Raw genomic sequence first — 15,323 nt, 5'->3', positions numbered from 1 at the left:
GGGAGGTCGCCCCAGTCACGGGTGAAGTCGCCGCAGTCACGGGGGAGGTCGCCGCAGTCACGGGGGAGGTCGCCGCAGTCACGGGGGAGGTCGCCGCAGTCACGGGGGAGGTCGCCGCAGTCACGGGCGAGGTCGCCGCAGTCACGGGAGAGGTCGCCCCAGTCACGGGGGAGGTCGCCGCAGTCACGGGGGAGGTCGCCGCAGTCACGGGGGAGGTCGCCGCAGTCACGGGTGAAGTCGCCGCAGTCACGGGTGAAGTCGCCGCAGTCACGGGCGAGGTCGCCGCAGTCACGGGGGAGGTCGCCGCAGTCACGGGTGACGTCGCCGCAGTCACGGGTGACGTCGCCGCAGTCACGGGTGAAGTCGCCGCAGTCACGGGTGACGTCGCCGCAGTCACGGGCGAGGTCGCCGCAGTCACAGGGGAGGTCGCCGCAGTCACGGGCGAGGTCGCCGCAGACACGGGGGAGGTCGCCCCAGTCACGGGGGAGGTCGCCGCAGTCACGGGGGAGGTCGCCGCAGTCACGGGGGAGGTCGCCGCAGTCACGGGGGAGGTCGCCGCAGTCACGGGAGAGGTCGCCCAGTCACGGGGGAGGTCGCCGCAGTCACGGGGGAGGTCGCCGCAGTCACGGGTGAAGTCGCCGCAGTCACGGGTGAATTCACCGCAGTCACGGGGGAGGTCGCCGCAGTCACGGGGGAGGTCGCCGCAGTCACGGGGGAGGTCGCCGCAGTCACGGGCGAGGTCGCCGCAGTCACGGGCGAGGTCGCCGCAGTCACGGGCGAGGTCGCCGCAGTCACAGGGGAGGTCGCCGCAGTCACGGGCGAGGTCGCCGCAGTCACGGGGGAGGTCGCCGCAGTCACGGGGGAGGTCGCCGCAGTCACGGGCGAGGTCGCCGCAGTCACAGGGGAGGTCGCCCCAGTCACGGGGGAGGTCGCCGCAGTCACGGGGGAGGTCGCCGCAGTCACGGGGGAGGTCGCCGCAGTCACGGGCGAGGTCGCCGCAGTCACGGGGGAGGTCGCCGCAGTCACGGGCGAGGTCGCCGCAGTCACGGGCGAGGTCGCCGCAGTCACGGGGGAGGTCGCCGCAGTCACGGGCGAGGTCGCCGCAGTCACGGGGGAGGTCGCCGCAGTCACGGGGGAGGTCGCCGCAGTCACGGGGGAGGTCGCCGCAGTCGGGGGAGGTCGCCGCAGTCACGGGTGAAGTCGCCGCAGTCACGGGGGAGGTCGCCGCAGTCACGGGGGAGGTTGCCGCAGTCACGGGGGAGGTCGCCGCAGTCACGGGTGAAGTCGCCGCAGTCACGGGTGAAGTCGCCGCAGTCACGGGTGAAGTCGCCGCAGTCACGGGTGAAGTCGCCGCAGTCACGGGTGAAGTCGCCGCAGTCACGGGGGAGGTCGCCGCAGTCACGGGGGAGATCGCCGCAGTCACGGGCGAGGTCGCCGCAGTCACGGGCGAAGTCGCCGCAGTCACGGGGGAGGTCGCCGCAGTCACGGGGGAGGTCGCCGCAGTCACGGGGGAGGTCGCCGCAGTCACGGGGGAGGTCGCCGCAGTCACGGGGGAGGTCGCCGCAGTCACGGGCGAGGTCGCCGCAGTCACGGGGGAGGTCGCCGCAGTCACGGGCGAGGTCGCCGCAGTCACGGGGGAGGTCGCCGCAGTCACGGGCGAGGTCGCCGCAGTCACGGGCGAGGTCGCCGCAGTCACGGGGGAGGTCGCCGCAGTCACGGGCGAGGTCGCCCCAGTCACGGGGGAGGTCGCCGCAGTCACGGGGGAGGTCGCCGCAGTCACGGGAGAGGTCGCCGCAGTCACGGGGGAGGTCGCCGCAGTCACGGGCGAGGTCGCCGCAGTCACGGGGGAGGTCGCCGCAGTCACGGGGGAGGTCGCCGCAGTCACGGGTGAGGTCGCCGCAGTCACGGGGGAGGTCGCCGCAGTCACGGGTGAAGTCGCCGCAGTCACGGGTGAGGTCGCCGCAGTCACGGGGGAGGTCGCCGCAGTCACGGGGGAGGTCGCCGCAGTCACGGGGGAGGTCGCCGCAGTCACGGGCGAGGTCGCCGCAGTCACGGGCGAGGTCGCCGCAGTCACGGGCGAGGTCGCCGCAGTCACGGGGGAGGTCGCCGCAGTCGCGGGCGAGGTCGCCGCAGTCGCGGGCGAGGTCGCCGCAGTCACGGGTGAAGTCGCCGCAGTCACGGGTGAAGTCGCCGCAGTCACGGGGGAGGTCGCCGCAGTCACGGGCGAAGTCGCCGCAGTCACGGGCGAAGTCGCCGCAGTCACGGGGGAGGTCGCCGCAGTCACGGGTGAGGTCGCCGCAGTCACGGGGGAGGTCGCCGCAGTCACGGGGGAGGTCGCCGCAGTCACGGGGGAGGTCGCCGCAGTCACGGGGGAGGTCGCCGCAGTCACGGGGGAGGTCGCCGCAGTCACGGGGGAGGTCGCCGCAGTCACGGGGGAGGTCGCCGCAGTCACGGGGGAGGTCGCCGCAGTCACGGGGGAGGTCGCCGCAGTCACGGGGGAGGTCGCCCCAGTCACGGGGGAGGTCGCCGCAGTCACGGGGGAGGTCGCCGCAGTCACGGGCGAGGTCGCCGCAGTCACGGGCGAGGTCGCCGCAGTCACGGGCGAAGTCGCCGCAGTCACGGGCGAGGTCGCCGCAGTCACGGGTGAAGTCGCCGCAGTCACGGGTGAAGTCGCCGCAGTCACGGGTGAAGTCGCCGCAGTCACGGGGGAGGTCGCCGCAGTCACGGGGGAGGTCGCCGCAGTCACGGGTGAAGTCGCCGCAGTCACGGGTGAAGTCGCCGCAGTCACGGGGGAGGTCGCCGCAGTCACGGGGGAGGTCGCCGCAGTCACGGGCGAGGTCGCCGCAGTCACGGGTGAGGTCGCCGCAGTCACGGGGGAGGTCGCCGCAGTCACGGGGGAGGTCGCCGCAGTCACGGGGGAGGTCGCCGCAGTCACGGGGGAGGTCGCCGCAGTCACGGGGGAGGTCGCCGCAGTCACGGGGGAGGTCGCCGCAGTCACGGGTGAAGTCGCCGCAGTCACGGGTGAAGTCGCCGCAGTCACGGGTGAAGTCGCCGCAGTCACGGGTGAAGTCGCCGCAGTCACGGGGGAAGTCGCCGCAGTCACGGGGGAGGTCGCCGCAGTCACGGGCGAGGGCGCCGCAGTCACGGGGGAGGCGGCCGCAGTCACGGGTGAGGTCGCCGCAGTCACGGGTGCGGTCGCCGCAGTCACGGGTGAAGTCGCCGCAGTCACGGGTGAAGTCGCCGCAGTCACGGGTGAAGTCGCCGCAGTCACGGGGGAGGTCGCCGCAGTCACGGGTGAAGTCGCCGCAGTCACGGGTGAAGTCGCCGCAGTCACGGGTGAAGTCGCCGCAGTCACGGGGGAGGTCGCCGCAGTCACGGGTGAAGTCGCCGCAGTCACGGGTGAAGTCGCCGCAGTCACGGGGGAGGTCGCCGCAGTCACGGGTGAAGTCGCCGCAGTCACGGGTGAAGTCGCCGCAGTCACGGGGGAGGTCGCCGCAGTCACGGGTGAAGTCGCCGCAGTCACGGGGGAGGTCGCCGCAGTCACGGGGGAGGTCGCCGCAGTCACGGGGGAGGTCGCCGCAGTCACGGGTGAGGTCGCCGCAGTCACGGGGGAGGTCGCCGCAGTCACGGGTGAAGTCGCCGTAGTCACGGGTGAAGTCGCCGCAGTCACGGGGGAGGTCGCCGCAGTCACGGGTGAAGTCGCCGCAGTCACGGGGGAGGTCGCCGCAGTCACGGGTGAAGTCGCCGCAGTCACGGGTGAAGTCGCCGCAGTCACGGGTGAAGTCGCCGCAGTCACGGGTGAAGTCGCCGCAGTCACGGGTGAAGTTGCCGGTGTCTCAGCAGGTTGGATAACTTGGTGAATCCTTTCCGACACACTGAGCAGGTGAACGGCCGCTGCCCAGTGTGAACACTGTGGTGCGCAGCGAGGCTGGAGGAGCGGGTGAAGAGCTTCCCGCACTTGGAGCAGCTGTAGGGTCTCTCGCCGGTGTGAACACGTCGATGAGTAAGAAGGTTGGACGAGTTTGTGAATGTTTTCGCACACACCAGGCAGGCGAATGGCCGCTCCCCGGTGTGGATGCGTTGATGCCTCAGCAGGCTGGATTTCTGACTGAGTTCCTTGCCACACGCAGCGCAGGCGAAGAGTCTCTCGCTGGTGTGAACACGCTCGTGCTCAGTCAGGCGGAATGACTGCCCAAACCTCTTCCCGCAGTGAGAACAGCGGAATGGTTTCCCGCTAGTGTGCAGTCCCTGACGGTGTTTGCCGAGTCCTGCAGAGCTGGGAAAGGTGCGTTCACAGTCAGAGCATCGAAACGGCTTCTCCCTCTTGTGAATCCGCTGGTGTGCCTGCAGACTGGATAACCGGGTAAAGCCCTTCCCGCACACAGGGCAAACAAACGGCCTCTCCCCAGTGTGACTGCGCATGTGACCTTCCAGCTGAGAGGGGTAAATGAATCCTTTGCCACAACGGCAGCAGGGAAATGGCTTCTTCAGCGAGTGAGCGCGCTGATGTCTGAACAGGTGGCTCGAATTCAGGAAGGCCTTGCTGCACACAGTGCAGGTGAATGGCCTCGCATTGGCGTCATCTCGCTGGTGTGTTCGTAGCTCAGCTGAACGAGAGAACCCTTGCCCGCACAGGGAGCAGATGAACGGGCTTGCACCCGCTGGTGTTTCAGAAGCTGAAACGATTGCCCGAATCTCTCTCCGCACTGGGAGCAACAGAACGGTTTGTCGGTGTGGACAAGCTGGTGGGTACTCAGTTCCTCACAGCTTTTAAAGCGGGCCCCACAATCCGAGCAGTTAAAAGGTTTCTCCACAGTGTGAATGCGCTGGTCTGTCAGCAGGTGGGCTGACTGACTGAATCCCTTCCCACACTCGGAGCAGACGAAGGGTTTCTCCCCGGAGTGAGTTCTCTGGTGCTTATGCAAGCCTGAGGACTGAGTGAATCCCTTCCCACACACGGAGCACAGGAACGGCCGCTCCCCTGTGTGACTGCGCCAATGGATTTCCAGATCTGATGGGGATCGGAATCCCTTCCCACAGTCTCCACATTTCCACGGTTTCTCCATGGCTCGGGTCTCCTCGTGTCTCTCCGGGTTGGATAGTTCTGTCGAACCCTCGTCCTCACACAGGACAGGTGTACGGTTTCTCCCCACTGTGAAGAGCGTGATGTTTGCTTTAGGCTGTGAAACTGGTTAACACCCTTTCCCACACTCAGCTGGAGCAATTTCCCGCTGTGTCGGCGATATGTCAGTCACTGATGTTGAAATCTATCCCCGGTCACTGAACAGCCAAACCTTTCTCCCTCCACACTCAAATGCTGATGCTATTCAGGTCCCGATGAATCGAGGGACTGTCGGATCTTCACAGGGTTGAGTTTCCGATGAATTCTCTCCTTCCAATATCCTCTGTCAAAAGAGTTTAGAAAAGAAATCACCAGGAAGCCATTAGACACAGGAGCAGAATTAGGCCACTCGGCCCATCGAGTCTGCTCCGCCATTCAATCATGGCTGATATTTTTCTCATCCCCATTCTCCTGCCTTCTCCCCATAACCCCTGATCCTCCCATTAATCAAGAATCTATCTATCCCTGTCTGAAAGACACTCAGTGAATTGGGCTCCACAGCCTTCTGCTGCAAAGAGTTCCACAGATTCACCACCCTCCGGCTGAAGAAATGTCTCCTCATCTCTGTTTTAAAGGATCGTCTCTTAAGTCTTTTGTAATGTTTTATTGTCACAAGTAGGCTCACATTAATACTACAATGAAGTTACTGTGAAAAGTCCCGAGTCGCCACATTCCGGCACCTGTTCAGGTGCACAGAGCCCTACAACCAGAGGGCTTCTCAATCCACCAAATGGACCGTATGGGAGCCTCAGGCAAGGAAAGGGGAGGTGGGGTCTGCCTCCTAATCAACACCTCCTGGTGCCTAGAAGTAGTAACACTGGCGAATTTCTGATCCCCAGACCTAGAATACCTGATGCTAAAATGTCGCCCCTACTACCTTCTGCGGGAGTTCAGCTCAGTTATCCTGACGGCAGTTTACATCCCATCCCATCCGAACGTCAAAAAGCGAACTGGACGAAATGTTCAACACCACAAATAGCCTTGAAACGAAACATCCTGAGGCCTTGTTCATTGTAGCTGGGTCTTCAATCAGGCCAAGCTCAAGAGCGTACGACCAAGTTACCACCAACACGCCTCCTGCTCCACCAGAGGTCCAAACATCCTGGACCACTGCTACACAAAGATCAGACATGCCGACAGCTCTATCGCCCGCTCACACGTTGGCAAATCTGACCACAAGGCTGTGCTCCTGCTCCCGGCTTAGAAGCAAAAACTGAAGCGGGAAAATCCGTCAAAGAAAGCCGTGCATTGTTGGTCTGAGGAATCGGATGATCTCCTACGGGACAGCTTAGTCAGTGGACTGGTCAGTATTTAAAAACTCTGCGACCAGCCTGAATGAGTACGCCACTACAGTAACTGACTTCATTAGTAAGTGTGTAGAAGATTGTGTGCCAAATGAACAGGGATATCCACTGCTCGCTGAAGTCGAGGTCTGAGGCGTTCCAGTCAGGCGACCCTGACCTATACAAGAAAGCCAGATATGATCTAAGGAGATCTGAGGTCCCTATCTGCTTCATGAAGACGACCATCATCCCTGCACCAAAAAAAAGACAAGCAGCGTGCCTTAATGACTATCGTCCAGTGGCTCTGACATCCATCATCCTGAAGTGCTTCGAAAGTTTAGTCATGGCACGAATCAACTCCAGCCTCGCAGATTGCCTTGATCCGCTATAGTTCTCCCAACGCTGCAACAGGACCACAGCAGACGCCATCTCCCTGGCCCTGCACTCTACCCTGGCACACCTAGATAACAAAGACACCTATGTCAGACTCCTATTTATCGACTACAGCTCAGCCTTCAAGACCATTTTTCCTACGAAACTCATCTCCAAACTCCATGGCCTTGGCCTCGGCTCCTCCCTCTGCGACTGGATCCTGAACAATGTAACCCCCAGGCCACAATCAGTAAGGATAGGCAACAACACCTCTGTCTCGATCATCCTCAACACCAGTGCCCCACAAGGCTGTGTCCTCAGCCCCCTACTATACTCCTTATACACCTATGACTGTGTGGCCAAATTCCCCTCCAACTCGGTTTTCAAATTTGCTGATGTCACCACCGTAGTGGGTCGGATTTCAAACAATGATGAGACAGAGTACAGGAATGAGATAGAGAATCTGGTGAACTGGTGCGACGACAATAATCTCTCCCTCAATGTCAACAAAACAAAGGAGATTGTCATCGACTTCAGGAAGCGTAGTGGAGAACATGCCCCTGTCTACATCAATGGGAACGAAGTAGAAAGGGTCGAGAGGTTCAAGTTTTTAGGTGTCCAGATCACCAACAATCCTGGTCCCCCCATGCCGACACCATAGTTAAGAAAGCCCACCAACGACTCTACTTTCTCAGAAGGCTAAGGAAATTTGGCATGTCACCTACAACACTCACCAACTTCTACAGATGCACCAGAGAAAGCATCCTTTCTGGTTGTATCAGAGCTTGGTATGGAGCCTGCTCTGCCCAAGACCGCAGGAAATTACAAAAAGTCGTGAATGTAGCCCAGTCCATCATGCAAACCAGCCTCCCATCCATTGACTCTGTCTATAATTCCTGCTGCCTCAGAAAGGCAGCCAGCATAATTAAGGACCCCACGCACCCCGGACATACTCTCTTCCACCTTCTTCCGTCAGGAAAAAGATACAAAAGTTGGAGGTCACGAATCAACCGACTCAAGAACAGCTTCTTCCCGACTGCCATCAGACTTTTGAATGGACCTACCTCGTATTAAATTGATCTTCTCTCTACACCTTGCTATAACTGTAACATTATATTCTGCAGTCTCTTCTTCCTTCCTTACGTACGGTATGTATTGTTTGTACAGCATACAAGAAACAACACTTTTCACTGTATACCAGTACATGTGACAATAATAAATCAGATCAAATCAAAAAACAGAGGGAGAATTCAGAATGTCCAAATTATGTCACACATTTTTTGAGACTTGTGGGAGGAAACCGGAGCACTCGGAGGAACTACCACAGACACGGGGAGAACATGCAGACTCCACACAGACAGTGACCAAGCCGAGAATCGAGCCTGGGACCCTGGAGCTGTGAAGCAACAGTGCTACCATGCCGCTCAGTCTGAGATGGTGTTCTCTGGTTCTAGTTATTCCTACAAGTGGAAACATCCTCTCCATTTCCACTCTATCCAGGCCTCGCAGTATCCTGTAACTTTCAATAAGATCCCCCCTCATCCTTCTAAACTCCAACGCGTACAGACCCAGAGTCCTGAACCATTCCTCATACGGCAAGTTCTTCATTCCAGGGATCATGCTTGTAATCACGGTGAGTACAGGACAGAAATCCAGTCCAGAAAATTCCGGATTCAATGGAACATTCTTTTCCTGCCTTGCTCCCCACAAAGCTGCTCCCTGTCCCACATTCCCTCTGCCTTTGCCTCAACTCAAAACCCAGCACACCATCTGATTTTTCCAACTCTCCGTTTTCTACCGTGTTCTAATTTGGCTGAACATAGAACGATACAGCGCAGTACAGGCCCTTCGGCCCACGATGTTGCACCGAAACAAAAGCCATCAAACCTACATTATGCCATTATTATCCATATGTTTATCCAATGAACTTTTAAATGCCCTCAATGTTGGCGAGTTCACTACTGTTACAGGTAGGGCATTCCATGGCCTCGCCACTCTTTGCGTAAAGAACCTACTTCTGACCTCTGTCCTATATCTATTCCCCCTCAGTTTAAAGCTATGTCCCCTCGTGCCAGCCATTTCCATCCGCGGGAGAAGGCTCTCACTGTCCACCCTATCTAACCCCCTGATCATTTTGTATGCCTCTATTAAGTCTCCTCTTAACCTCCTTCTCTCCAACGAAAACAACCTCAAGTCCATCAGCCTTTCCTCATAAGATTTTCCCTCCATACCAGGCAACATCCTGGTAAATCTCCTCTGCACCCGCTCCAAAGCCTCCACGTCCTTCCTATAATGCGGTGGCCAGAACTGTACGCAATACTCCAAATGCGGCCGTACCAGAGTTTTGTACAGCTGCAACATGACCTCCTGACTCCCTAAATCCCTCGACCAATAAAGGCCAACACTCCATAGGCCTTCTTCACAACCCTATCAACCTGGGTGGCGACTTTCAGGGATCTATGTACATGGACACCTAGATCCCTCTGCTCATCCACACTTCCAAGAACTTTACCATTAGCCAAATATTCCGCATTCCTGTTATTCCTTCCAAAGTGAATCACCTCACACTTCTCGACATTAAACTCCATTTGCCACCTCTCAGCCCAGCTCTGCAGCTTATCTATGTCCCTCTGTAAACTGCTACATCCTTCCACACTGTCGACAACACCACCGACTTTAGTGTCGTCTGCAAATTTACTCACCCACCCTTCTGCGCCTTCCTCTAGGTCATTGATAAAAATGACAAACAGCAACGGCCCCAGAACAGATCCTTGCGGTACGCCACTTGTAACTGAACTCCATTCTGAACATTTCCCATCAACCACCACCCTCTGTCTTCTTTCAGCTAGCCAATTTCTGATCCACATCTCTAAATCACCCTCAATCCCCAGCCTCCGTATTTTCTGCAATAGCCTACCGTGGGGAACCTTATCAAACGCTTTACTGAAATCCATATACACCACATCAACTGCTCTACCCTCGTCTACCTGTTCAGACACCTTCTCAAAGAACTCGATAAGGTTTGTGAGGCTTGACCTACCCTTCACAAAGCCATGCTGACTATCCCTGATCATATTATTCCTATCTAGATGATTATAAATCTTGTCTCTTATAATCCCCTCCAAGACTTTACCCACAACAGACGTGAGGCTTACCAGTCTATAGTTGCCGGGGTTGTCTCTACTCCCCTTTTTTTGAACAAAGGGACCACATTTGCTAACCTCCAGTCCTCTGGCACTATTCCTGTAGCCAATGATGACATAAAAATCAAAGCCAAAGGCCCAGCAATCTCTTCCCTGGCCTCCCAGAGAATCCTAGGATAAATCCCATCAGGTCCCGGGGACGTATCTATTTTCAGCCTGTCCAGAATTGCCAACACCTCTTCCCTACGTACCTCAATGCCATCTATTCCATTAGCCTGGGGCTCAGCATTCTCTTCCACAACATTATCTTTTTCCTGAGTGAATACTGACGACAAATATTCATTTAGTATCTCGCCTATCTCTTCAGACTCCACACACAACTTCCCATCCCTGTCCTTGACTGGTTCTACTCTTACCCTAGTCATTCGCTTATTCCTGACATACCTATAGAAAGCTTTTGGGTTTTCCTCGATCCTACCTGCCAAATACTTCTCATGTCCCCTCCTTGCTCGTCGTAGCTCTCTCTTTAGATCCTTCCTCGCTACCTTGTAACTATCCATCGCCCCAACTGAAACTTAACACCTCATCTTCACGTAGGCCTCCTTCTTCCTCTTAACAAGAGATTTCCACTTCGTTGGTAAACCACGGTTCCCTCGCTCTACGCCTTCCTCCCTGCCTGACCGGTACGTACTTATCAAGAACACGCAGTAGCTGATCCTTGAACAAGCTCCACTTATCCAGTGTGCCCAACACTTGCAGCCTACTTCTCCAACCTATCCCCCCCAAGTCACATCTAATGGCATCATAATTGCCCTTCCCCCAGCTATAACTCTTGCCCTGTGGTGTATACGTATCCCTTTCCATCACTAATGTAAACGTCACCGAATTGTGGTCACTGTCCCCAAAGTGCTCTCCTACCTCCAAATCCAACACCTGGCCTGGTTCATTACCCAAAACCAAATCCAACGTGGCCTCGCCTCTTGTTGGCCTGTCAACATATTGTGTCAGGAAACCTTCCTGCACACACTGTACAAAAAACGACCCATCTAATGTACTCGAACTATATCTTTTCCAGTCAATATTTGGAAAGTTAAAGTCTCCCATAATATCTACCCTGTTACTTTCGCTCTTATCCAGGATCATCCTCGCCATCCTTTCCTCTACATCCCTAGAACTATTTGGAGGCCTATAGAAAACTCCCAACAGGGTGACCTCTCCTTTCCTGTTTCTAACCTCAGCCCATACTACCTCGGAAGATGAGTCCCCATCTAGCATCCTCTCCGCCACCGTAATACTGCTCTTGACTAGCAGCGCCACACCTCCCCCTCTTTTGCCTCCTTCTCTGAGCTTACTAAAACACCTAAACCCCGGAACCTGCAACATCCATTCCTGTCCCTGCTCTATCCATGTCTCCAAAATGGCCACAACAAATGGCTGAGTTAGAACATAGAAAAGTACGAAGTCTTACAACACCAGGTTAAAGTTCAACAGGTTTGTTTCGATGTCACTAGCTTTCAGAGCGCTGCTCCTTCCTCACCTGAGGAAGGAGCAGCGCTCCGAAAGCTAGTGACATCGAAACAAACCTGTTGGACTTTAACCTGGTGTTGTAAGACTTCGTACCGTGCTCACCCCAGTCCAACGCCGGCATCTCCACATCATAGAAAAGTACAGCACAGTACTGGCCCTTCAGCCCACGATGTTGTGTCGACCATTTATCCTAATCTAAGATCAACCTAACCTCCACCCCTTCAATTTACTGCTGTCCATGTGCCTGTCCAAGAGTTGCTTAAATGTCACTAATGACACTGACTCCACCACCTCTGCTGGCAGTGCATTCCACACACCCACCACTCTCTGTGTAAAGAACCGACCTCTGACATCTCCCCGATACCTTCCTCCAATCACCTTAAAATGATGTCCCCTCGTGACTGCCACTTCCACCCTGGGGAAAGATCTCTGGCTATCCACTCTATCCATGTCTCCCATCACCTTCTACCACTCTATCAAGTCACCTCTCTTCCTTCTTTGCTCCAGTGAGAAAAGCCCGAGCTCCCTCAACCTTTCTTCATGAGACATGCCCTCCAGTCCAGGCAGCATCCTGGTAAATCTCCTCTGCAGCCCCTCCAAAGCATCCACATCCTTCCTATGATGAGGCGACCAGAACTGGACACAATATTCCAAGTGTGGTCTCACCAAGCTTCAGCAAAACCTCACAGCTCTTAAACTCAATCCCCCTGTTAATGAAAGCCAACACACCATATGCCTTCGTAAACCCTATCAACCTGCGTGGCAACTTTGAGGGATCTATGTACGTAGACCCCAAGATCCCTCTGTTCCTCCACACTTCCTAGAATCCTGCCTTTATCCTTGTATTCAGCATTCAAATTCGACCTTCCAAAATGAATCACTTCACATTTATCAAGGTTGAACTCCATCTGCCACTTCTCTGACCAGCTCTGCATCCAGTCAATGTCCTGTTGTAACCTGCAACAGCCCTCAACACCTCCCCCAACCTTGGTGCCATCGGAATACTTACTAACCCGCCCTTCCACTTCCTCATCCAAGTCATTTATAAATACCACAATGAGCAGAGGTCCCAAAACGGATCCCTGCGGGACACCACTGGTCACCGATCTCCAGGCGGAATACTTTCCATCCATTACCACTCACTGTCTGCTTTCGACCAGCCAATTCTGGCTCTAGACAGCCAAATTTCCCTGTATCCCATGCCCCCTAACTTTCTGAATGAGCCTACCATGGGGAACCTTATCAAAAGCCTTCCTGAAATCTACATACACCTCATCAACTGTCCGACCTTCAACAATGTGTCTCGTCACATCCTCAAAGAATTCAATGAGGCTTGTGAGGCATCACCTGCCCCTCACAAAGCCATGCTGACTATCTTTAATCAAACTATATTTTTCTAAATAATCAGCATCACACTGACAGGATCCTATCCCTGCTCCCTCCCTGAACAAGCTGACTCTGGCTTGACGCTCGCTCACCACCTCCTTCCTGATTTAGAGATGCTCCCACACCACTCCTTAGTTTTGAGACACTACCTCACCACTCCTGCCTGATTTAGAGACGCTCCCTCACCACTCATTCTCGAGTTAGGGATGATCCCTCACCATCTGCCTGGTTCAGAGACACTCCCTCACAACATGCCTGGTTAGGAGTCGCTCCCTCACCACCTTCCTGATTTAGAGATGTTTCCTCACCACCTCCTTCCTGAGTTAGAGATGCTCCCTCACCACATCCTTCCTGTTTGAGAGGCTTACTCACCACCTACCTGATTTAGAGATGCTCCCTAACCACTCCTTCCTGATTTAGAGATGCTCCTTCACCACTCCTGCCTGTTAGAGATGCTCCCTCACCACTGTTGCCTGGATTAGGGATGCTCCCTCAAGACTCATGGCTGGTTTAGAGACGCTCCCTCATCACTCTTCCCTGATTTAGAGATCGTCCCTCACCACACCTGCCTGATTTAGAGACGGTCCCTCACCACTCCTGCCTGATTTAGAGATGCTCCCTCACCACTCCTCCTTGATTTAGACGCTGCCTTACCAATCCTGCCTGATTTAGACACGCTCCCTCACCACTACTGTCTGATTCAGAGAAGCTCCCTCAGCACTCCTGCCTGATTTAGAGACCTCCTGCCAGATTTAGAGACGCTCCCTCACCACTCTGATTTAAACGCCCCCTCACCACCAGCCTGATTTAGACACGCTCCCTCGCCACCTGCTTGATTACAAGGTGTTCCCTCACCACTCCTGCCAGATTTAGACACGCTCCCTCGCCACTCCAGCCTGATTTAGAAACGCTCCCTCGCCACTCCAGCCTGATTTAGAGACGCTCCCTCGCCAATCCTGTCTGATTTAGAGACGGTCCCTCACCACTCCTGCCTGATTTAGAGACGGTCCCTCACCACTCCTGCCTGATTTAGAGATGCTCCCTCACCACTCCTCCTTGATTTAGACGCTGCCTCACCAATCCTGCCTGATTTAGACACGCTCCCTCACCACTACTGTCTGATTCAGAGAAGCTCCCTCAGCACTCCTGCCTGATTTAGAGACCTCCTGCCAGATTTAGAGACGCTCCCTCACCACTCTGATTTAAACGCCCCCTCACCACCAGCCTGATTTAGACACGCTCCCTCGCCACCTGCTTGATTACAAGGTGTTCCCTCACCACTCCTGCCAGATTTAGACACGCTCCCTCGCCACTCCAGCCTGATTTAGAAACGCTCCCTCGCCACTCCAGCCTGATTTAGAGACGCTCCCTCGCCAATCCTGTCTGATTTAGAGACGGTCCCTCACCACTCCTGCCTGATTTAGAGACGGTCCCTCACCACTCCTGCCTGATTTAGAGATGCTCCCTCACCACTCCTCCTTGATTTAGACGCTGCCTCACCAATCCTGCCTGATTTAGACACGCTCCCTCACCACTACTGTCTGATTCAGAGAAGCTCCCTCAGCACTCCTGCCTGATTTAGAGACCTCCTGCCAGATTTAGAGACGCTCCCTCACCACTCTGATTTAAACGCCCCCTCACCACCAGCCTGATTTAGACACGCTCCCTCGCCACCTGCTTGATTACAAGGTGTTCCCTCACCACTCCTGCCAGATTTAGACACGCTCCCTCGCCACTCCTGCCAGATTTAGACACGCTCCCTCGCCACTCCAGCCTGATTTAGAGACGCTCCCTCACCACTCCTGCCAGATTTAGACACGCTCCCTCGCCACTCCTGCCAGATTTAGACACGCTCCCTCGCCACTCCAGCCTGATTTAGAGACGCTCCCTCACCACCTGCCAGATTTAGACACGCTCCCTCACCACTCCTGCCAGATTTAGACACGCTCCCTCGCCACTCCAGCCTGATTTAGAGACGCTCCCTCACCACCTGCCAGATTTAGACACGCTCCCTCGCCACTCCTGCCAGATTTAGACACGCTCCCTCGCCACTCCAGCCTGATTTAGAGACGCTCCCTCACCACCTGCCAGATTTAGACACGCTCCCTCGCCACTCCTGCCAGATTTAGACACGCTCCCTCGCCACTCCAGCCTGATTTAGAGACGCTCCCTCACCACCTGCCAGATTTAGACACGCTCCCTCGCCAATCCTGTCTGATTTAGAGACGCTCCCTCAGTTGATGTGCGCGCTGGAGGTTGGCGCATGCGCTCCAGTCGGCAGGCCACTCTGTTCCGTGTCGGGATGGAGCAGATGGCGGATCAATGGCTGTTGTTACTAACTGTGACTCACGGTTGCAGTGAGAGTCTCTGCAGCCTGAATGCGCTGCGGTCTGATCAGCGCCCCCCTCACTCCCAGCTCTCACAGGCCAGACAGCATCCACGCATGCTCAGTCCCCAGTGACCTCTGCCCCGGCGCATGCTCAATTCACA

The 15,323-nt window shown here is 56.1% G+C and overlaps 1 protein-coding gene across 1 annotated transcript; it reads right to left on the bottom strand.

Moving 5' to 3' along the window:
* Positions 1-3,813: 3,813 nt before the first annotated feature.
* LOC140402838 (uncharacterized) lies at positions 3,814-15,287 on the bottom strand. Its single transcript, XM_072490459.1, is given in 3 exon segments — positions 3,814-4,661; positions 4,664-5,405; positions 15,184-15,287. Coding segments are annotated over 2 exon segments (1,251 nt in total). The 5' UTR covers positions 5,067-5,405; positions 15,184-15,287.
* Positions 15,288-15,323: the final 36 nt, after the last annotated feature.

This window comes from Scyliorhinus torazame, chromosome 26 (assembly GCF_047496885.1).
Source record: "Scyliorhinus torazame isolate Kashiwa2021f chromosome 26, sScyTor2.1, whole genome shotgun sequence".
NCBI classification, from domain to species: domain Eukaryota; kingdom Metazoa; phylum Chordata; class Chondrichthyes; order Carcharhiniformes; family Scyliorhinidae; genus Scyliorhinus; species Scyliorhinus torazame.
The sequence above is the reverse complement of the archived record's forward strand: the minus strand, read 5'-3'. Positions and strand labels throughout refer to the sequence as shown.